We start from the raw sequence: 25,291 nt of genomic DNA, 5'->3' as shown, positions 1-25,291 counted from the left end.
CATGTGTGTGTATGCAGAACAACCTTCTTTTGTGGCCTGTCCACTCAGCAGCTGTTACCTGTGCTTTGGATTCAGAATGAGAATGGTGTTGATAACACACTGATGTTCTGGTTTTTTGCTAAGTTGTCTTTATCCTAAGTCAAGGACCATATTTTTATCTTGTCTCATGCTCTACAGTGAGGATGTTCACAAAAGAAACTGGGAGGAAGCATTGCTGGGACAGGTGACTCAAACTGGGAAATTCCACGCCACAGAACATTATGTGCTATAAACTGGGGCAGTTGCCAGGAAGGAAACTGTTCTTATCTCAACATACAAGCATTATGCTGATTCTTTTCCCCATTCTATTGGATCTGAGCCAGCAGCTGTGTGGTGCTTCGTCTCCATCTGGGCTTAAAACCATGACAGTCCTTTTTTGTCACTCAGTGTGAGGCCCAAAGGGTTAAGGACAGATCCAACCAGAGTGAGTTAAAAGATTGTTATAAATATATACTGTATGGGTTTCACAGTTGCCAGTGGCTTTATACTCCACCTCCCATCTACAACCATCACCATTTCTAGCATTTTCATCATTTTAATCAGATAATACCGGTAAGAATACATGAAATTCACATCAACCACTTCTGTGCTGGTCTTCATTACAAGCAAATGTGCACTGTATCAATTGCAGTGTGATGTGAGGGGCATTTGGCTAACTTCTGTCATATCTTCTTTGCAGCAGATGAAACTCCCTCAGTTCTAGATGCAGTTTGTGTGCATCAGCATGGATTGACTGCATTCACTGGAGCAGACTTTTACCAGCCAAGGATGGAGGCCTGAATGTTTTCATGAAGTTTAATTGTTTCTTGATTAAATATTGACAAAACGGTGCATCTATCATGACAAGCAGGAACCATGAAGTGCCACCAAAAATTAAAGTACCTACTGTCATCGAAATGTGGTTGGAAGGCATTCACCCCACACAGCACAATTGACTTGAATGAGATTACACACCATTGATTAGCAGAACTGTACATTCAACAGGGAATTTATGAAGTTATTTCTTTTATACATCCTTTCTAATTTATATTTACCAGGAAGGATAGGGGGAGTGAGGTGGAAGAAGGAGGGAGAGAAAGAAAGACTGAGATAAGATTTTCTGGTGGTGCTAAGTTGAAGGTTCCACACCATGTATGCACATGTTATCACACAATGTGCTGACTTATCAGTTTTACTCCTACATTTAAGCAGAGCAAATAGAGATGTCTCTCTTAGAAAAAAAAGAGATTTTTAATTTGGTTTTGGTTTACAGAATTTACAGTAAAATTTATGCAGGTATCACTAAATAATCTGCATTGATTCTTGTTACTCTTGGCAAATTAAATAAAACCCCCACCACCACTGATGTAAACTCGGTGGGGAGCAAAGAGCTGCAGCAGCTAATTCACTTCTGTAAATAATTTACTTTTGCTAGATACAAAAGCTACATTTTGTTCCTACTCATAAAATTGCCTAGTATCAATTTTTTTTTTCCCAAACTGGTCCCTAACTTCAGGCAGCCTGTGGAACAACGCTCCAAAAGAACAGCTCTCTACATGATTTAACAGAAGACACAGACTAATATTAGAACAGTAATAACCAACAGAAGTAAACATGCTAGGGTTTGAAAGCCCATGTGCCTCGCCCTGCAGGCTCTCGGGCTCTCCATCCGACACTGCTCCTTCTGGCAGGTACTTTAAGGTCTGTTTGCTCTACCTGAAAATTGAACAAACCACAGCGAATACATTATTTCTTTACTTTCTGACACGGAGTTACTTTAGCAAGGAAGAACTAAAAGGTTCTTTGAAGTGTGCACTAGTCACTCACAACAGCATAGCCTACAAAATGACTCCTACAGCTCTACATATTGTACAGAGGAGTGTAAATGGCATAATATTCCAAATGGGGAAAAAAACTGAACCTGCTGATGCATTTATGACAAACTTTCCAGCTTTTGGGTGAAGATAGGTATCTAAATGGAAGTACCTGCCAGTGATCCATAGCTCCCATGGAACTCAATAAGAAAGATATGTAACCAGCTTCTCCAGAAAAATGTGGCTATTTTTTTTCCTATTATCTAGCAACTTGGCAAACTGTGTTGTTATTACCATTCAAGATTTTCAGGTCTGTATTTTTGGTATTCAGCAAGAACAGAGGTGGGAAGCCTTTAGTGAAATGTTCTGCAGTTACTAAAATTAATTTAGCACTCAATAAGTGGAATCATAGCCAAATGTTTGCATTTCAAATGAGGTTGCCATTCTACTCCTACAGCATATGGAAATAAGCTGCTAAACTCAACAGTCTACTTCATTTTAACTTACAGGTATCAGGAGACACCATGGATGTGAATGAACAACATAAACCAACTCCACAAAACTGATAGTCACAACTACCAAAAACTGTGGTAACTGAGATCATTGAAGGCAGAGGAATTGACTTCTGAGACACAGAAAATGTGAAGTTCTCACTTGTATGAGACATAACTGTGCCTCAATCCCAGTAAAAATCCGGCTGTAAAAGTACTTGACCTGTGATAACTGCAGTTAATCAAGGTGAAGCAAGGAATAGAACAGAGCTGGCTGGTTCCTTGGTCTGCTGTTCTGCAGTAGGTGACATTCCTTGCTTTCACACTACCTGCCTCTCCTTTGAACTTAACAGCCAGGATCTTTAGGTGATGATTCCTTTTCTGGATTGCAATAAAAGAGATAAAAGATCCAGCTTCACTTTTTCCTTAGGCAATTATGTTTACAAATATATGTCATAAAGTGGTCTTAATAGACAAGGTATAAAAAGAATGAATCAAAGAAAAGAGACCCTAATGCAACATCTGTTATGCCTTTTACAAGTACTGAGATTTTACACAGCTGCCTTTAATGTATAATTCCATATGCACAAAGACATTTCAAGTGTACTAAAATAAAAGATTTATCTTTTATTCAAATCTTAAAAACAGAATGCCTTTTTTAAGATAACTCTGCATTTTTGATTAGTTAATTCTTAAAACATCAGCAAAAATATCAACTACCCCAAGTTGCATAATTTCCTGCATGTGAATACGGTGAAGCTTTGACAGAAATCTCAGTTGGCACAGTGATGTGAATAACCATGACATTGCCACCTACCAGTAAACTGACAGCTGAATTCCACAATAGGAAACTGAGATTAAGCATGTTAACCTCAAAGCCCAAAGGTACAGGAAGACAATACTGGGTTTTGCATTAAATTTTTCAGAAACAGAAAGACACATTTATGGAGTATGTCTGAATTTAAATAAGCTCTTTTCTTATTTATCAAGTACTGGAACATTTCAATGACACCTTTTTCCAAATACAGTTCCAAGTTTTTAAATTTACACTTCAGAGATGAAAAATTATTTTAAAATCAGTGAATAATTGTTAAAATTCATAAAGAACTCTGCTCAGCTTGACCCATATGCTTTTCAGATTTAATCTCTCTGAACATTTGAGTTTCACTGGATTTTACCATGAAAATTATTAAAGAGCATGCATTTTTATGTCACAGTTGCAGGCATTTATACAATATTAAATGTAGGGCATTATATGAATAAAAAATATGTAAAATAACTGATTTAAAAAAAAAAAGAAAAATGAGGGAAAATAATGGCAAGCACAACTTTAAAAACTCAGCTCTGGTATCTCTTTGCTACAGAGAGACAGAAAAATCACAGTATCTATTTTTACTTCCTTCATATTCAGCTTAATGGTCACCAACACCTGAGCAGAGAGCACACTGTGCATTGCAAGTGTCACTTGGCTGTGACCCTGGGGGCCCAGGCAGGTCACACTGCCAGGGTGGCCAGGTTAAATGGTGCCTGAGTGCCCTGAGCAGAGTCTGCCTGTGCCCAGGGGAGAGGAGCTGCAATCCGAGGCTGCTGAGTGATGAGTGAGAGGTGGCAGCATTCTCTCAATAGTTATCAAATGATGTTCCCAGCCTTCAGTTCCTCTGATTCTGATTTTTTACTGCCTGTCAAGCCTCCCAGACATGTAACAGCCAGGAGGGCCAGGTGGAGGCTTGGGGGGAAGCACTCCTTGTGCATCAGCCCAGGAGAAGTTCATTGCACTCACAACTCATTTGACTACAGAGGCAAAATGTAAAAAAATTAAAATCATGGCTGTAGTAGGAGCTCACGTGTTTCAGTGGCAGCCTCAGCTGTCTCAGGCTGGGCTGTGATCACAGCCCTGTGCTCCCAGGAACAGCTCTGCTCCTCACTCCAAACCTGCCAGGTGCCCCTGAGGCAAAGTGGGGCTGCAGCACACACAGAGACACGGCTGCTCCTGAAACACATCTGCTCCTAAAAACACTGAAAGGTTCTGAGAGCCAGACTAGGGAAGGGCTGAAGAAATTCTCACTTTCAACAAGAGGGGCTGGTGTAAGAATGAAGTATGATTAGAGCAACCATAAGACTTAAAGCCCTTAAGAAAATAAATTTTCCAGTGGAAATATTTTAAAATATTTTTAATATTTTAAAAAATCTTCATTAAAAGCCTTTTATTTGCTTAAGATCTCCAATAATCCTGTCTGGAAAGGATTTTTTGTTATTAACTAATTAAACTTCTGTCTCATCTCCTATTCTCTTTACTGTTACTCTCAAAAAAGAGGATGAGGATGTGTGATTTCTTGTGCAGCTCCACCAAAGGAACATTCTCAGGTGGACACTGACCCGGGACTCCTGCAAAATCTGCAACTATTAAATGAGGGTTTCTTGCCTCAGTCATGGGCATCAACTTCTTCACCCCAGTGCCCAGAAGGCATTAGGTCCAAGCTTGTGTCAGCTGAAACAACGCCTCTGCCAAAGCATTGTGAAACACACTAAAAAAGAATAAGATGAACAAAAAAAAAACCAAAAAGCAAAACAGAGAAGCCCAAACCCACAGGTGGTGAGAAGCATTTTCTGCTGGAAAAGTTGACACGGTGAGAGAAGATGGATACAGCTGTGATAATACAGAACTGAAAACAGCTAACATAATGTTGAAGATAATAAAGTTCAGAGCATAGTTTGATTTAATTATATGATCTTTAAACTGAAACAGTGTGTGAAAAACAATCCTGGGTCACAAATGCAGCATCTTACTTCAAACAGGATAAAAGCATGTTTTCTGTCCTTATAACCTGCATGGAGTGTTTTGCTGAAATAGACAGTTACGGTGCTTCACTCATTTCCAAAACTAATTACGTAAGCAGATTTTGTCCTAGACAATCAGAAAATAATTTTAATTTAGGCTCTGTAATTTAAAATGAAGTTAGCAATTATATGGTAATTTCATCCTTATCACCAAGATATCCATGCATGGTTTGAGTGTGCACTGAGGGCGACTCAGGCCACTGCAGACAAAGGCTCTGCTGGACCCCAGAGCCCCAGGATGGGCAGAGCATGACCCAGGGGGAAGGTGCAGCTGCACATTCCCTGACAAAAATCTGCCAAGGTGGCAAAAGAGAGGATTTGCTGGGAAAAATCTGAACTAAACTGCAGGTTTTGTGTACCAGAGCTGTATTGCTCAGGCTCCTAATACTTCAGCAAATGCCAATTAAAAATTTAAAAAGCTGCAGTGAAGACTGGAATTGTCATCTGCCCGGGGTGGTTTGCTTGCTCATGCACTCTTTTCTCCAAGGTACAGCTGGGCTTCTTGTTTTGTTTGCATGTCAGCTAATTACTTATGCCATGACACATCCTCATTATGGAACGGGTAAATTATTTCAACCAAGCAACTCTTGGAGCCACTAAGAGCTTTCAAACTGCTCTGAACTCTGAGGCACGTTGGAGAGCCTTATTGGGAGGAACAAGTGAGCATCAGTACTTGTGTGGAGAAAGCTCCATGCAACAGGAGACACTAGGCACTTCTGGAATGAAGGCATTGCTGGAGTACTCAGACAATAAGTGAGGGGTGAATTATATTCCTGCTGTAACTGGAAGCTCTGATCAAGCCAGCAGCTAGGAAAAAAAACAGCATTAAAAGCTGTGCATGTAACCCTAAGGGGAGCTGAGAGACTAAATCCTGGGGTTATGGAATGTATCACATGGGAAAGTTGAGGGATTCCTGATCAACACGTGTTTCACTTGACAGAAAAGGAGTGCACAGCACCTAACAGGCAAATTATAATTTCCTCCTCCTCATGAAAGCAAGCCAGTCCTATGCTTTTGTCACATGGATATCGACTTTTCAGTGAAGAGCTGTGGTCAAACCAGGATTTACAGCAGAGGTCACAGGGAACAACACCTTTGACTGCCAGACACATGTTCTTGGAATTAATTAGAATGAGGTAATACAAAAATTGCAGAACAATGTCAACCTTCTAAGAGAGGCAGAGATTAATTTGTATTAATTTAATTATAGTAGCAGGTAAGAACAACCTTTTTATCTACCTTACCTCATCGAGACATCTTTCATACTGTTCTCTCTGATTTTCATTTTCCAGAGCCAGCGCTGAATTCTCTGCCTACAGTAAAAGGGAATAAGTAATAAATATGTAAATTTAGCAAAGGATATATTCCACCACATGACAATTTATAAAAATTCTCAGGGGGCTTACCTACTGTACTTCTTCAAGATCCAGAATAAAATACATCATACAATTTACTTTGCTGCAGGTTGGTGCTTTGAGTAAAACCAGAAGTGACATTCATTTATGAGATTATTCACACCCTGCATTACAATTGAGAAGAATATCATAGCAGATATCCCATGTATGTCCACCATCTCACCTTGTCAGGTGCAATAGAGTTGGTAATGAAACACTATAAAAGATATTGACACATCTTCTTCTCTTCCTCTCCCTTTTCTGTTTAGAGGGAACTTTTTACTTAAGAACCACTTGGACACAAGCAGAGGCAGCCACTATCACAGGGAAACAAAAGCCAACCTCATGTAAGCTCTTAACTGTGGCAGCCCCTCTCAAGCCTGGTTCTGCAGTGGGGAACCCCACAGGCATAGATCATTCCACAGCTAATTGGTGAATTATTACATCCTTTAACTGACCCTAATAAACTTAATAGTCTTTACTTACAAAAAAAATCTGATTATTTCAAGAGCGAGAGATATTTTGCTACTTCTCTTTGCTACATCTCAAAGTCTTGAAGTCAGACTTTTTTTCTCCCACATATGTAACTTTAAATATGATAAAAATTCCTGTGCAATAGGGCCTTTCATCTGTCTTTAGTTTTCATTACGCTCACATTTTTGCATAGTGAAAACTTAAAAATAGCACAATCTGGTAAGTAAATCACAGTAAACTAAAGTATTTTTCTCTATATATCTATTTGACTTTAAGAATTCTTACTGTATGGGAAGAGGAAAATCTCTAAAGTGTGATGCAGTTTCATCAGAGCAAGTTTCAACTAGTCTTCTCTTAAAGACTGAGAAAGTAAAACAACATATATAAAAATATATGAGTGAAAACTGGCTCTAGAAATCTCTCTGCCTCCCATGCATAACTTCCCATCACATAACCATAACGCCAAAATCAATACATTCCCATAATTACAACTATTATGCAATTTACAGTACTTGCATTACTTTAACCTTCTGTCAACCTATAAAACTTAAAAAAGTGCTGTTTCAATGGAATTGTGGTTACACAAAACAACAGTGATAAATACAGTTAGCATTTGTAGTTTTAGAGGAAAATTAATGTAATGTGCTGTATGGAAAGACTCAGTGAAAGATGCACAGTTGCCTCTTCCTTCTTGAAAAAAGTCAATGAATCAACAAAATAAGAATCCCAAAGTCTATTAAATTGATTCATTAATAAAAATTTCAAATTCAGCTGAATCATAAAAGTAAGGCTAGGAAGCAAAAGCAGATGTACACTATTATCCAGCATCTTGAAAGAGATTGAAGAGTGAAAGTGTGGTAAGAAACAAGGGCATATAGAGTTTACTTATTTAAAAGTCTAAATAAGCAAGTGTAGAGAATCTGTGCTTTATCTCCAGGGTACAATTAAAGCCAGCAAAGGTGGTAAAATGCTCTGCATCATATTTTCACAATGTCACCTATGAATGGGTTCAACATAAGGCTATAAAAAGTCTATGGGTGATCCTGCAGAGAGCACCGTGGGATGAGGCAGCAAAAGTGGCAGATGCAGAAGGAGCAAAGGAGAAGAAGAAGCTGCAAAAGCAGCAGTAAAAAATCAGAAGCTGGAGGGTAAAGAGTCCTCCAGACTGAAGAGGCCATAGTTTGCTTTTACAGACATATTCTTGCAGATTGATTGATAAAATAAAGAGAGCTTTGTTACATAAAAATATTCCTGAGTTAAAGATTTTCAGACATTTTCTCTATGAATACCCCCCTAAAATGCCACCCAAAAGAAATTCTTACTGTTTTGAAGCAATCACTAAAGGATTTTTCTGCTCAGACTTTCACTCACACATATTGATATATTTATGGATTTTATTTTTAATTTTCATTTTTATTAACATAAAAATAGATTGTATGATTTTATTCTAAAATTGTTTGGGCAGACTGCTTACATACAGAAATCTGTAAAACAACTACAGCACATTCTTGTACTATATGAAATATACAGAGAGCTCCCTATGCTTCTCTTACTCCATGTTTTGGAATGCTGTAAAATGGAATGCTACATCTTCCTGGATCTCTTCACTGAACCTCTGATTTCAGCAAGCTATTCCATTACAAACAGGCTACCAAAATTAGGAAATCTAAACCTGGCAGCATCATAAATAAATGCTACATTTCAGCTCTTATCAATCCACAGTGGAAACATCTGTATAATAAAACCTGTTCTCACACCACTGGTTTTAAAATTGTAGTGAAAGGATGTAATGCAGTCAATGTTAGCTTGACTTTTGTGCTTCTTGATTGCCAAGCAAATCATGCCTATTTATTTGGCATTTTTGAAATGAGCAATAGACTGGAAGGGAACACTTGACTGACTTTGCTTTAGAATCTGTGCCAGCTCCCACATCATGAGAAAACCAGTACTTGATATATTAAATCACTCTACAGTGCAACCAAATACTTGATAATAATCCTCATTCCCAGAAAGTGTTCATTTGGAAAATTTGTAATAGCACTTAAAGTCTCAAAACCCTGCCTCCTAATCCAAACCTTCATTTATTTAACAGAAATCACTGGGTTTTGATGTTATTATAAGGCTGCTCAATTTTTGCTCCAAAGGATCCGCCTTCGTCTCATATTGTATATTGTGGGTATCCTTTGCCAGTTAAGCAGAGTACATCTCCTTGAAGGAAACTGCTATTAAATTTCCATTTTTATTTTCAGCCTACACTTGGAGAAGGCTCAGCTGCAGGAAGGAGCCCCCCTCTCTTCTCACATCTGGAAAGCTTTTGCACACCTGCAGGCACCTGGGGCAGCGACAGTTCTGACCCCAGTTCTAATCCCACCCAAGACCTGGCAGGGGACAGAGCAGGGAAAACTGAGCTTGCTGAGAACAAGCAGCTGAGAGTCCTGAGAACAGCACTTTCTCAGATAGCCCCTGATTTCTGTAGTGATTCCTAGTTTAGGCATAGCTGTCCTCTAGGAATTTATGTATATTTTGTGTCACACATAGAAATGAACAATGATTCTCTGTTCCTCAGCCTTGCCAACACTAAAAGTGATGCAGCCCAGCAAAGATGGAGCACTCAGTGCCTGCCACCAGCACCTCAGACACACACACTGTTTTTTGGGGGACAGCTCACAAAGCACAGCAGCATTCAGTCAGCCAAAAGTAACTGTGGCACAACGTACCGCTAAATGCAACATCAGTACCTGCTGCTTTTGGATCTTTACAGACTCAAGGATCCCAAAATGTCAAAATAGATGTCCCTCCCACTTCTGATTTGGGAGAAAGTGTTTTGCACTAGAGTCTCTCCCAACACTGGAAAATTTAAAGATGACTTGGATAATGTTAAGCCACCTTCAATTTCCTGGATTAGAGACAACATGGTTCTGAATTGTGAGATGGAGTTTGAAAGGTAAAACTTCAGACTACTTTAACAAAACAGGCTGCCTTGGTACCATTGCTAACACAGAGTCATTATGAAAGACTGTCAATTGATTTTAATTCCTTCCTCAGGACGAAAAAGCATAGCCCCGGTAATGATAAAACTTCTTTGAGTCAGCTAAATTCTCTCTCTCCCATAGATATTTTCTCCTGTGGGGCAGCTGTTTGCACAGTTTCAAAGTTAATAAAAAGCTACACACCTGGTGCTTCAACAGACAATCCTCTGCACTTTTATAATGACAATGAAATTATTAAAACTATTAATTAACTATTAAAATTAATTGATTTTTCTACTAGAATGCACAAATAAAAGAGAAGCATGACTAAAAGAGAATTATGTACAATATAGTTTTCCTTACTCAACCTTTGTCTCAGAGTTGAGACAAAACAAAAGGATGGGAGGGGGAAGAAAGAAGAAAGCAGGGAGTGATCTGCATTTTGCACTAAGGGAAGAGGAGATCATAGAACCATAGGCTGGTTTGGATCAGAAAGGACCTTTAAAGATCATCCAGTCATGGGCAGGAGATGCGGGTCTAAAGGTTGTATGTCTAGTTAGCAGCTCAGCATGGTCTGAAGGTATCATCAATAAAGGTCAAGAGGAACAAAGTTATGACAGTGAACTTTAAAATCCCTGGCAGAATGCTACCCCACAGTTAGCATGTGCACTCCTTTGTTATTCATACTAAACCGTTTGTCCATTTATAGAAAGCCTTATTGATTTACACAGAGATTCATTTGTCATGCCCAGTGCAGTGTATTAAGAGCTGTCCAAGCACTTCAAATGTACTCAGCAATATTTCCCTGCCTCCAGCCTCTGATTTTGTACACTTCTGTGGTCACAGCTTCCTACAGCACATGAGAGGTCAAACCCTGTTGTTGGCAAAGTAAGAAGTGATGCTGCTGCATTTTTTCCTTAGGTCCTTGGAGCATTTTTGGTAAGCTGTTGTTGTAGGAAGAGTTTACCATTTGAATCACCCCTGTGTCTTTGGTCACAGGGAACTTTTTGCATGTTTCTGTCCCTGCTATGCAGAGAATTTGTCCTTCGAAAGACTAATCCAACAAATTGTCAGCGAAAAGTTTAAGACCATACTTATGCTGGTCAGAAGAGCTGAAAATTACATTTTTGCTTTTAAATCAATGTAATTGTAGCAACAAAAGCCTTAATTTAATTCTATCACTACAACAGCATTTCCACTGGCCACCTTCCAGTGCCTTTTATATTAGTAAAGACAGCTCTTTGCTGGGAGTAAAAGAACTGCACCTCAAGGCCACCTGTCAACATTTGGATGTTTCCATCTTGTTTTTTATACTTTTTCCACAACAGATCAAAGCTTGGGCAACCACGGAGCATCTCCCAGCCGAACAGCTCTGCTCCCTGGCCCTACATCCTCAAGACACTGAGACTGGGCAGTGCTACCTACTGATGAAATAATCAGGGAATTTAGTGGAAAAATACTTAAATAAAGTGCTTTTTTATTTAAATGTCCCAGCCTTAACTATTTCTTCTGGATCGTAGAGATGGGAGAAAAATAGCAAAACACCAAAAAGAACAAATCAGTGATATGATGACAGCTAAGCTTCTCACCGTTGCTTCAAAACACTCAGCCTTATCAGCAGCATCATTTTCTATTTTATTTTTTAATGGCCTGTTATATTTAACCCCACTTAAAACATTTGACATATTTTATCTGAAGTACTCAGCCAGTGTTTAATTCCTATTCACTTAAAATATGGCATGGAAGTAATACATATGTGATGTTAAATAATAAAACACAGAACCATACAAGTGTCAGTTATAATTCTGTCTATAAAAAGACCCTTACTGGGCAGCACTGGTGGGGGTCATTCTTGCAGTTCACAACTTCAACAATGTTTTTTTAAAATTCTTTACTGTTACAAAACTGCATTAAATATCAAAAGCAGTGTATCTCCCAGGACATGCTCTGCTAGAGCTGTGCTACCCATGGGTTTGTAGACTCATACTTCTAATGTATGCTAGAAATCAGAAGATATTTATTCAACATCAGGAAACGAACCACTTAAGGTTAGAAAAAACCCCTTGGGTTTAAATGTTGTGAACAAAAAGCAGCCCAAGGTCTGTGCAGCTTCCTATGATGCCTCACCAATTATTGATGAGCAGATTCATGTTTTTAAACATGAACGTACAGCAGAAATTATGTAACAGTTTTAAAATTTGTGTTGATTCCATGCTGTCAAAGATCAGAACACAGAACTTGCTCATTTATCTGCAGATTTTTAGCATTTTGCAGAGAGACTCCCACCCACAGTCCTGGATGGGGCTCATAACCACAGAAAGCTTTTCCTGTCTGCTGAGCATTTCCCAGTTCACACCAGATGAAACAATGGGTGTCCAACCTAAATGAGAAAGCCTCCCTTTGGAAAGAAGAGTGCAAACTAGAATTTATTCCTCCAAATTTACTTATATTGGATAAATGTACAAATGTACAAAATGTAGAGCCGAATCCAACACACCAGATGAAACAATGGGTGTCCAACCTAAATGAGAAAGCCTCCCTTTGGAAAGAAGAGTGCAAACTAGAATTTATTCCTCCAAATTTACCTATATTGGATAAATGTACAAACTTCTAGAGCCGAATCCAACCAACCAGAATCAAATGAGATTCACACACTGCTGATGAGACTGTGTTCTAAAAACGACTACAGCAAAACTCATATTCCAGGGAATTCCTCTATGAAATACCCTTTTTTTTTCACCCCCCAGAATTTGGGGCTGGAAATTTTCAACTGGTCCAAAAATGGCAATATTTGTCTTTTTATTCTTTTGGTTAACTCTAAAGTAACTAAGAATGACAAGCCTTTAAAACCTTCAACATTTTCCCTTCTGACACCACAGAAATGTTTGGAGTTGACATTTTAAGAAGGTTAGGAATAGATCTAGCAAAACAGACGGCATTATAAGCACAGGCTTATCTTCAAGCAAATAATCACCTAGGCTACTGCTAACAGATATATCAATAATAGAGTTGTATGTTTACCTGCATGCAAATGGTAGAAAACAGCAAATTCTACCAGTATTTACAGAGATAATAATAGACTCCCAACATTTCCACTGGTAAAGTACTTTCAATACAGGCCTTTGTACAAATGGGTTAAAACTATGAAGGATACCTTTTTTCCCCCCAAAAAAAATTCTTCCAAATGATCCCATATAAAACATTTTTTGAGCATGAGGAGTAAAAGAGATCTGAAGAAGCAGAGACAGCCAGCATACAACTGTATTTCCTAAAGACTGGTCTATATAACACATGTACACTTGATAAAGCATAGAAGAACAAGCATGGAGAGCCAAAAGCCCCACCAAGATTCCCATCCCATTCTTTCTTCTCCCACCTTCTTGTTTTAAGTCATTTGTTCCCTTATGGAATTGCTCCCCTTAAGAACTGCGTGCATTTCACTCTGACAGACTTACTGTGCTTCACTGTGTAATATTCACAGGCAGTCATTTCTTCTATCAAAGAAATAAAAATCCCTGGTCCATGAAAAAAGGTCTGAGATCCTGAAATTGTAAGTCAAACTAAAATTTTTATAATTAACACAGACAGATAAAGGGAAGTGGTGAGGACTTGATTAATCCAAAATGACATTTTGTGTTTAATATTAACTTGTATGTGACACATACCTAAATATCTTTGCATGGAAAACTCTTACAGGAGCCAATTATATCAGATTTGGTCAGTTGCATTTGTTGCATTTTTTCTTGCCAAGCAAAATTCTAACTCTTTGACACAGTAATTATTTGAAATTAGTAAAGATTAGTTGAAAACCATTGACTATCTGTTAACCCAGCACTGAAGCTCAATAAAAAACAGTTGGTGCAGTCATTTTCAAAGAAGATAGTTGCTTTGCTTTGCAAGGAAACATTTTGGAGAAGACTTATCAAATTTAGGAGTGACATTGAAACCAATAGCTAAATTTTGGCTTTGAATCCTTCTGAAATTATACATATGGCAACCACTTTTAAAAAAAGTTTTCAAAAGGTAGTTTTTTGTTTTTTTTTTTTTTTAAATTTCAGATCTTGAAGAAAACTCATGTATTTAAGAGAGTTTTTCAAGCAATAAGAGAAGCCACTTCAGAATTTACTGGAAATGAGTTATCCTTCAAAGCTGGGCAATTTTGACCATGAGCTCAGTGACACTGTGACAGTTTTGTACTTGCTGTGATTTCATTATCCACACCTGAGCAGCACACAAAGCTTCAAGGTTCATCTAATGGGGAGGTTGAAAAGAATAGGGCATTTCAGATCTGTGTAGGAAAATTAATGTTTGGGCCACTTCATCCCAGCAGAAAACGCTCTTATTTTCCCCCTCTTGTCTCTGAGACATTCAGAGAAAATATGGAAATACTACTGCTGATTCTTGGCACTGGGAAGTGGACGTGAAAAAAAAAAAAGACCAGGGGACAAACTGCCTTCACAGGTAGAAAACCTTGAAATTAAGTATCAGGAAAACAAGGATTACATAAAGAATATTCAGGATTTTTTTTTAATGTCTAGAAATTCTATCTATCAAGACCAGCTCTTCTCCTCTAAAGTAGCTTTTCTATGTTTTTTTTCTAATAACATTGGACTGAAAATAAAATATAATTTCACAGGTCAGTGCAAAAAAAATTGCTTTAATGCCTGAACTGGTGCTTCCAGGCTGCTCAATGCACCTGAACTGAAGGGCTGCTATTAGATTATAGTAAACAGTAAAAATTTGGAGCTCAATTTAGCACCATCTTCAAGGGACAGCAACACCAACCTCCTCCCTACCTACCCATTCCACTCCCCCAAGGAAATTACACAACTGAGTTTGCTCATGGGAGCGGATGATAGAAACAAAATATTCAGACTTTACTGTCTTCCTTCTTTTTGTCCCCTCATTTAATGCATAACCTACAACACAAATGTATCCCACACCCAATTATTTTGGATCTTACTGGAAGGTAAAACAACAGATGTTTTGCTCTGACTTCAGAGAAAGTGGATGCTGAATATTTATCAATAAATATTTTTTTCCTAATTATTTATTCTAAGTTATCCTAGTTCAAACATTATGAAATTATGAAATAAAATGTTTTAAACTGACAGTCTGGAAAATACTGATTCTATTCACTTGAATGCCACGTTCACTGGTTGGGTGATGTGAAATTCATACCAGTTCTCTGCTATGCAAGTGAGAAAATCTTTTTTTTTCTTTTTCCAAAGAACATGTATGAGTTTTTCTGAAATGGAAAAAATAAAATACACAACTGGTTTTCCACTTTAAAAAACATCCCTTGAGCTTCTTTTAATTTGAATTCTGAGAAAAATAATGGCTTTTCTTTGTTGTACTATGGAATAGATTTAAAAATTATGTGATGATGTAATTGATACTGCCACAAAGTATTTTTAAACATAATAAAATATGTTATTGTCCTCCTCCTATGCTGCATCATTTTACTTTATTCCTTTAAAGACTTCAAGTTAAAAGCTCTCGACCACAATGAGCTATTAATGTCGCCTGTTTCACAGCTCCCAGCATAAATTTATAACAAGTTTTTCTGTTTTAACTACATGGGAGCACTGAGTTATTCCTGAAGGCGATGTTTCCTGCAATTCCACTCTCTTCATCAGAAGTCACCCATAAGTCAAGCTCCCCAGGTATTTCAGAATGAACTTCTCTTGATGGCTTCAGTTATTTCTGTCCCTCCCAGCTAAGGAGCTGTGAAGCCAAGTGGAGCAGGACAGGCACTGGTGCTGTGCTATGGAGAGCATCAAATGCCACATAACGTGCAGCAATTGTTTTTGTAGCCACTAGCCAACTCCTAATAACTGAATCACAAAATTACTGCTCATTTCTTGCTAGCTGAAATGAAAGTCTATTTGCAAACATCACCCTGTTTCTCCTGAGAGCTCAGAACGTTTTTCTCTTTTGTTCTTACAGTCACACAGCAAGAATTGGCAATGCCCCTTGCCCCACACAGCAACACGTGGCTTCTGCACTGACATTTGTTAAATTGAAAGTTCTGATTCATTTAATTTTTAATCTTTTAGAGTGAATTTGCAGAGTAGTTGTATTTGGCTGAGAAGAACAACAGCTCAGGTCTCAAATTCTGCCTTTTAAAAGATTCAGCACATTAGAGGTTTTTTTGGTTTGTTTTTTTTGCCCTATCAGACTGTGCTCACTTACAGAAGAAGGGACAAGGACCCCATGGAAACTGTGTGATGTGGCAGCATCAGACTGTGACCCTAACAAGTTACAGGAAATGTCTCCTACTGAGCTGACTGACATCAGGTCCATCCATTGGCCTTTTTTTGGCATGGCTGAGCTGTGAGTGTCCTCATCCCCAGTGGTTTTTCTGATCATCACACTGAGCAGGCTACAGCTCACACCGTGGTGTGGCCTTGGATGCAATGGACTGGGTTGCTCACACAGGAAATGGGAACAGGATCTCCAGCTGCTGCTGGGCTCACCTGGAGTCAGAGTGACTCCCCAAAATGCACACAGCACCAGTCTGAGGATCTGCTCCTCTTACACCATTCCCAAGGCAGACACACAATTATAACAGGATATCTTCCAATATTAATAGGGAAGCCCTAAGGAATTCAACTGCCAGGACAAAAATGTATCCCACAGTACCAAAATAAAAGAGAAGCCTGTTGGGAACTTTTTACTGCACACAAGAGAGATGTGCCAGAGGAATTTTTCTACTTGGATATTTTTATAGCTTTGTACGTTATGAAAAAAGAAAACAAAAAACCTGTACAGAAATATATACATTCAAGGCAGCTACATGGAATCAAATTCTATTGTAATTATACATTATTAAGTGCAACTGTGTCATATTAAAGCCTTTCTCAATTATTAACTTAACCTTGCTCTTCAGCATATAAAATTTTGTCTCAGATTTTGTTCTTTGTACTTATATTTGCTGGCAAACTACATTCGAGGAGGTCCAAGAAATGCCTTAGACCACAATTTTTGGAGAATGTGTCAAACCAGAAGTCCATAAAAAAAACAAGGTTTGGCTGAAAATAGCAGTCTCATATGGCACACACTTCAGGTCAAAGTTGATGGGGTTCAGGGGTGCCCCAGTAAGAAGCTCAGGTGTGAAAAGCACAGCAGAGCCCAGCCCTGATCTGCAGAATGAGCCAAATTGACACCACACATAATTAAACACAGCTCAAGTGCAGCCACTGGAACTGCACCCACCTTCACATGTCTGAATTTGATAGCCAAATAAAATAACATTAGTATCAAATATGAGGAAATGTTGCTGTTATCTTAATCCAAGCTCCCATTCAAGAGCAGGATCAGTGATGAATCAATTGGCCTAAAGGGAAAATGCAGAGAAAAGAACAAAAATAAATCAATGTATGAAATACTATGCAATGCCATATATACCTAGAACTGATCACATTACTGCTCTGTCAGATTGGCCTGCAATTGGGAAATATTCCTGCCTGGCAGATGTCACCAGCGAGGAAAATCACTTGCTCAAAAAAGAGAATCAATATTCATCTCTTATTTCTGTTCAATGTCTTTGTGAAAAATGCAGGTTCTGCCTAATACTGGCAAAGTTATTTTTTACAATGAACTAAGAATATCTATTTTTATTCATCTGAATGGTTAAAATTTTGAATAGTTACCCTGGGGTCACTGCAAAGGGCAAAATATTTGAGAAAAAGAGTATAAAGACAACCATTACTGGAATGGAAAAAACCTATATTGTGCCACAGCAAGAGGAGTCAAGAGGAAGACTGTCCCTAAAAGTGAAGTTACATCAACACTATCTGCAAAGATCTGCTGAAGCTGGCTCAGGTTGCTCCTGCATTGTTCTACTGGGGCCAATACCCTGGTTCTCAGGAAGAGCTAATTAGCTCAAATGAAAGCTGTTCCACGCAATTACACTGCTTCTGCTACCTGAACTACTTTGCATGGCAGGGCATTATATAAAAAGAAGATGCTGTTTATAAAGCTTGCAACAGAGCCTTTTTCTCTGTTTCACACCTCCTACCTTAATTGAATCAAATTTATGCATGTATGTGTGTAACAGTAATCTCTGCACAGCACTGGGGAGACACTACAATGTGTTACAAAATCCTTTTTATTAGATACAGATCAGACTTAAGTTACAGAAAGCACACTCATTGTTATTTAATAAAAAGAATATTATAATAAAATGGTCATTATTGGTAACAGCAGCTGAAGTATAAAGACATCAAATAGGACTGAAGGAAATTACCAAAGAGGGTGCAACAGACCTTTCTCTGACACATCTAAGGTCTGAATGAGCAAACTCTGTAAGGTTCAAAAGATGAAAACAGAGGAGCTATAGGAGGCAATTAAGGAGAAACTTCAGCTGTCTTCAGCCCCATGACCTCAATGCTGAGAAGCCTCCACTCATTTCCAGATCACCATTAACTGTTAAGACAAATGCTAACTAAGTCTTGCAGCAGGACAGATGCAATAGAAGAAAATACTCTAACTTCTGTTCAAACACACAGCAGCCTCACATAATGCATGACCCTCACACCCGTTTCTCAGCTGATCTGAAACTGTTGCTGCAATAACTTTACAGAGGATTTTGTCTAGCAAAGTAGCCAATGTGTAAGTACTTAGAGTTTAATGAAAAACTGAAGGAAAAATACAGGTATTACTTGCTTCCTCTATTTAAAATAACTTTTTCCTGAAGAACTTAAACGTTAAGACGCAGAACATTTAAAATCAGAAGGGTTTTTCTGGAGAAACATACCATTTGACTGAAGACAAGAAAGAAACCTGCAGGCTTGTTAAAGGGAAACAGCTGTAATCACCAACTGAGCACTTCTAAATAATTTCCAAGTATTGGCCTTGTCTGAGTACAAATACCCAGAAGAGGAATAGGAAAACCCATGAATCATAAAGATGAAGAGTGCTGTCACCACAGGTGATGGAAGGCCAGCGGGGATCCCAGGTATTCCTGCGGGAAGGGAAGAAGCTCTGCCCTCTAGATGGCATTATGTGCCTGTAGATCCCAGCTGGAGCTGGGCAGCCCTGCCAGGCAAGGTGACCATAACTCCACCTGCACAGGAAACATGGGCCCAGAGGTCAGGAAGGGAAGATCACCTTCCCTTCTGTGTGGGAAGGTGAGAACTGCACATTCCTGAGGGCAGAGCAGGGACACAGACCTGTTTTTCCCACGTGGGAAGCAGAGGAATGGTGCTCAGCCTAAGGTGAAAAAAAATGGAACATTTGACCCGATATGGGGAAAGGCAATTTAACTGGAAGGGGTGGGAAATATGTGAAAACATAATAAAAATCAAAAACAAACAGAAAAAAATTAGATTGTCCTTATGAACGAACACAACTCTCCTTGACATTTAATAGCTCCTGAAAGAGACAGCTGTACACTAAAATGTGCATGTAGCTATCCATATCCATGCACACGAGGCTATAATGCATCCATGTGTAGCTTTTCTGACTATACACTGAAATTTAACACTCAGTGATAATCAGGTATCTACAGAGCCATCAGAAAAAATCAGTTTCAGGCATAATGGACCAATGTCAGACTATTCCACATTCGATTTATCTATCCCCTCTATATATTTATAACTAATCTTAAAGTCTGTGCTTGTCACCATGACAGATTAAGCAGACTTAAAAATAACCATTTGGGTATTTTCTGCTGTGGACTATCAAATTAGCTGCATAATAAAGCCAGTGAATATCGAATTTCAAGAGTATGTTAACAACACAGATTTCACATGTGCAGTTAAGCATTTCCCAACACAGAAGCCAACCCTTACAAGCTAGAATTCAGCACAGTGCCCCTAATTCCAGTGTATGAGTGTAAATACACCTGCCCAGAATCCCTTCTATAATCTCCAATGCTGTATTTCTACAAGATGAACAAAAAAGAAATCGCTGTCAAATTAGGAAAAAGTGCATCACCATGAGATGTCAATACTGTTTAAGCATTTTCAAGATTAGTAAGGAGAAATTAAAAGAGAAATTATTTTACTATGTTGTAAGTAAAGAGTTGTAAGGGATTCAGCTCAAACAGCTGAGGTAAATGAATTGGGATTTCCTATGCAGCCAGTGGAGAACATCCACAAAATACTGGGATTTCAAAAATAATGTTAGCTTGAAATGAACTGCAACTATTTATTTAGTTTATGAACTGTAGAACTGTCATTACTGTCAGCCAAATTGCATGCATTAGTATGTAAATTAAAAATACAGGGCGTGATTCTAAAAATCTCTGTCACATAGAAGCTTTCCTCTGAAACAATGCCACTGCGAGTAATGAGCAGGCTCGCAGGAAGGGCTTGTGGAGAGCCAGGCCCAGAGTGCACAGCTGAGAGAACCTATTTAAATAAATTACTGAGTCTCACTCTCTGAAATAATGGATGTGTGGGGATAAACACAGCCACCTATGTCTATAACACAGCATTGGAAAACTTGGTTCCATTCCACGGGGAGAGTGGATTCTCAATTGTAGCACACGCCTGATTGCTGAAAAAGGTAAGTTACAGTAAATGCTGATTATCTGCAAGAAGGCACCACACTTGGAAAGAAGGGTACTGAAGAACTATCATTAGATTATAAAAGGCAGACAGAAATAGCAGGTTCCTTCACTGCAACCTAGCAAGCACTGTGTGCAGAATACAGTTAACATTCATTACAATACAGAAAATCTGACAGGTTTAATGAAACCGAGATGATTTTCCTTGACTTCTGTGACTTACCTTTTCTTCACTGACTACACCTATTCCTCAGACCTTCTGGCACCAAATCATTATTCTTGTGGCCATATTCAATACTCTGAACTATTTAAAGACTGCTCTTATGTCAGCCAGAGCTGAGTATCACAGAGAAAGCTCTAAGAGCCATTAGACTGGAACTTGGAAAGTCCTAGAAAACAATTAATTTATTACCTGCTTTTTACAGAAAATACATGTAATTTCATTTGGCTGTGGTATAATGAACATTAAATGCTTATCTAAGATCTCACTTGTTTCAATAAAATTTCCAGATCTCAAGATATTGTCTTGAGGATTCTATAGGATACCTATGATTTTTAAAACAACATGCCCCAAAGCTGAGGAAAAAAATGTTCAAAAATAGTTCGCTGTAGGTGAACTAAAGGATATGCTAAACAGCACCCTGATTAAAATATTAATGTGAAATAACAAACATTGCATATAAGACATATGCATATATTGCATTTTCTCCCCCCTGCAAGATGTTGGATTCACTGTCCTGGAAAAGAGCATTTTATCTAATTCTGCCTTGAGAAGGAGGAAATCAGGAACAGAACAAGTTCCTCACTCCTTTGCTATGTGCCTTGCACGTCACTGGGATACACTGATGTGTGTCATGAGCACTGAAGCTGCAAAGTAACTTTCATTAAAACCTGTTTACTGCATGAGCAGGCTAAAGGAGAAAAATTCTGATATGCAGCAAAATTCACAAGTAGTTGATGGGGTATGACACAATGACAAGCTTAAAACAATTAAATGCTGGTCTAAGACACAGCAGAACAAGAATAGGAGCTGACACATACTCTGTTGTGCACTAGGTTGAATTAGCTTGTTTCAATATTTTAGTGCTTTGTGGGTATGTCAGAGTACAAAACAGAGCTGATCTGGAAGATTTTACCTTTTCAACATGTGATAAACCCTCAGAAGTTCTGCATGTTGTGACCCAAAACGTTTAACTTCTGAACCACTGCCATGGTGTGTCATAGGAGATGCAATTCCATATTCTTTTATTTTCCCTTAGACTCAATCAGAAAAGAAAACAATACTGTTTTTAACTCAGACTAAAATTCCCAGGAGGTACCACGGTTGATTTCAGCAAGTATTTTAAGCTTTTGTTGAACTGAATAGTGAGAAAAATGCAGATAAGCATGGCCTTCTCTTGGACCATGGAGACAATGACTTAATGTACAGTATTTTTTATCAAGGCACTCTCCCATTTCAGGAGATGGAACTGTTTGGTGAACAGTGGATCAGAAATCTGTCTCTAATGATGGCAGGAAATGGTTGCAGCAATTGACAGAGTAAATCTGAACAGCTCTTCTTACATCCAGTGGGCTGAGCTATTTTCAACACCCCTGTTGTAAATTCATATCCCTACTAGATCATCTTGATTTTTCTATGCCAAAAGAGAAATTGCCACGAATTTCAACTGGCTTAGGGGAAAAAAAAAATAAAAGGAGAGAGAAAAATAGAAAGATAAATATTTTACACGTCTGCAGGAAATACATCCTCTTCTCTTAAATACTCACCACATTCTAACTGAATTGAACTGTCTGCTCAAGAGAGGTTTCTATTAGTCCTCATCCATATGAGAATTTATTTCCAGTAACAGAATTTATTTCCAGTAACATCCCAACAGATAACTCTGTGCCAACTGCGGAGCCTCACAGCCTCGTGGGATGGCTGGAAAAGCCACGGTGCAAGAGGTGAGCTGGCAGGAGGGGCACAAACAGCTGGGAAGGACGAGCTTTTGAGGCCTTCAGCCAGAGCAGGGGAGGACAGACAGCAGGAGGAAAGCACCCCATGGCACAAAGGCAAGGAGAAACAGGTAGCAGCCATGAGATTTGCTTCCCAAAGACCAGCTGAGCCACTAGAGCAGATGAGCTCAAGCATCAACATTCAGATTGATAGTACTTTTTCGGTTTTAATTTAAAATTTACTCAGTTATTGGAAAGCTGAAACAGTTTGCCAGTACTATTATCTGGAAAGAGCTGGAATAAACTGGGCTGGTTTTGAAAGCAGTGATGCAATTCTGTGCTGATTCATTATCAGCCACTGTGTAAGGTGGGAAATAACTTTCCCTGCCTCATTGTCTGATCCCTTGCTATGAAAAACAAAAGAGTTCTTAGGCACAGTTCAGAAAACAAATTATAAAAGTCTCCTACTGAAAAGATTTAAAAGTAAAATCATCCAATAATTAGAATTAAGTAGGTTGGTCTTTGGTGACAAATCAGCATAATGGATCTGGTTGTGTGGATAGCCAAGGCACTGGGCTAAGAGGAGGCTTCTGGCTGAATCAGATTAAACACATTGGCTGGAACAAGACTGCTTGCTACAGAATTTTTAGAATGCTGCTACAAAATATTTCAAAGTATCATGATTTTTCTATGCATGTAAGTCAAGTGATTCACATTTCCTATACCCCAGTGAATCAGCTGACTTTCAATAAACAAGAAGTCTTTCCTCACAGATATTTTCAGAAACTCAGGCTCTTTGCCTCTGCATATGGTGTGTTTCTTTCCATGGAAAAGAAAATAATTATTAGTTTTCTTACCATTTTACCTTGCAGAACATGGAAAATCATTTAAATAAAAATAAGGAAGATAAAATAATGAGCAAAATAAAAACCAGCAGCATCTCATTCAAAGTTATCCTTTCAATCCACCCAGAGGAATTATGTACCCTTCTCATATTTCTATTTTATAGTTCATAGTTCATTGCTATAATGTCTTTCTTCCTCTGCAGAGTAGTAAAAACATAATATCAGATATACTTGACATACTTCCTCATTTGTTTAATGGTGATGATAAAAGGGAAATTACTCCTCTAATATATTTGAACACTTTGCTTATTATCCTGAGTGAGTTTTCTCCCAAAGCTCAATTTATTAAAACAAAACACATCTTTCTGTGATGAACTGCAAAGGGTAAGAGCACAAAATTCTTTAATTAAAATCAGAGTGGTTTCATGATTCTACCCCAGCAGATCCTGCTTCTACTGCAGCTTGGTTTACTGAAACTTTCACTGAGTCTCACTCACCTGCGAGCAATGAGATTTTCACACATGAATTGGGCTTTTCATTCAATAACTCCAAGGTTACTATCTAATGCTACCCCAGCGGTTTGCTGAAAAATGCAAGGTTGGGAGCAGCCCTCAATCAGTATTTTTGAGGCCAAAAGAACTCGTGCCCATTGCAGATGGGGCAGCAGACACTTCGCAAACCAGGGGAACCTCCTCTTTGTTGCCCATGTTTATTTAATTTTGAATGCAAATACTGTGGCTTTAACAAGGTGTTAGCTGTGCCCTGTCCCAGTCACCTCATGAACAGCCAAAAGCAAATACTTTCTAAGCAAGTTGCGCTACTGCAATTGGAAAGAAGGATGCCCAAAAGAGCTGGAACATTTCACAGAGTCAGACACAGTTAATTCATACTGAATTACCCTTCCTGCATAAATGTCTGTGCAAATGACAGACTTTAATAAGCCTTCAAAGCTGACACAGTATTTATCACTGATTAAATTTTTAAAATCAAAGTAACTATAGCTTTTACAGACATGTTTAGATTAAGACTGACATTAATGCTGTATATCAGTTTAAATCACTTGCAATTATGCAGGTGCTTGGTGCTTGCATTTCAGTCATTTGAGGCTAAATTGGGGCAGAGAACCCAGAGCTCCACAGTGGATAACAAAGCTTTGGGACACTCGTTATGTCTTTACAGACACTGTTTGTCTAATACAGAATATTCTTAAAGCTTCCCTCTGTGGACTGTAAATGTATAAATTGTTCTTGCTGGAAAAAGAAACAGTAGACAATCTTGAAATGAAAATCCATATAACACCTAACATACCCAGGAGAGCAAATTAAGGCTTTGTGAAAAATCTCTAACTTGTGTCTATGTGACTTTGGAAATATAATATTATTGTTTTACCGTAATTGTGAAAATGGTGCAAAAATCTGGAATTGCTGTATGGGGGTTGATGCATATCCAGAATAAATTATATTTTTTGGTATATTTCCGCCTACAATTAAAAAAAAATTAAATTATTCTGGTGATGAAAGCAGAATTTAAAAAAGGAAATTCCACCATGGAGTTCATATGTTATTCACCATATTTCATTAATATTTCATTTTTTGCAGCACTCCAGATACAAAGAGAAGATATCAGAGAATGTTTTTTTTCTTTGTAAGAGCTAGGAGGCATTTGATCATAACTACTGAAGTAAATTAAATGGCATTTCAAGAGCAGCCAGCTAAAAATGCTGAAGGCATAAAGGAATTTTGATATCCAGGAAATCACAATTAATTTCAACTATGTAAAATGGGACACAAGATGGTGTGAACCATTTTTTATTTGTCATCTGTTCCATTTGATTAGAAACGTATGGTATTTATCAGTCAGTAAACTGGAAATAGAATTTGCTGTATATGATAACGGATGTAAAAAAATTATAGGCAAAAGGAGCAATGGGAGAATATGCGTGGATATCTCTTATCAAAGTATATGATAGCTTTCACTTGGGCTGACTACAAAGATAC

At 38.3% G+C, this 25,291-nt stretch overlaps 1 protein-coding gene across 1 annotated transcript in view; it reads right to left on the bottom strand.

Annotated features, from left to right (window-relative positions):
* NCKAP5 (NCK associated protein 5) overlaps positions 1 to 25,291 on the bottom strand; it is a 242,907-nt gene that overhangs the window by 86,851 nt on the left and 130,765 nt on the right. The window contains exon 8 of the mRNA XM_041473262.1: positions 6,406 to 6,474. Within this exon, the coding sequence (XP_041329196.1) occupies positions 6,406 to 6,474 (69 nt within the window). The remainder of the gene's footprint in view (positions 1 to 6,405; positions 6,475 to 25,291) is intronic.

Source organism: Pyrgilauda ruficollis, unplaced genomic scaffold, assembly GCF_017590135.1.
Source record: "Pyrgilauda ruficollis isolate IOZ18807 unplaced genomic scaffold, ASM1759013v1 scaffold3, whole genome shotgun sequence".
In the NCBI taxonomy this organism is placed as follows: Eukaryota; Metazoa; Chordata; class Aves; order Passeriformes; family Passeridae; genus Pyrgilauda; species Pyrgilauda ruficollis.
The sequence above is the reverse complement of the archived record's forward strand: the minus strand, read 5'-3'. Positions and strand labels throughout refer to the sequence as shown.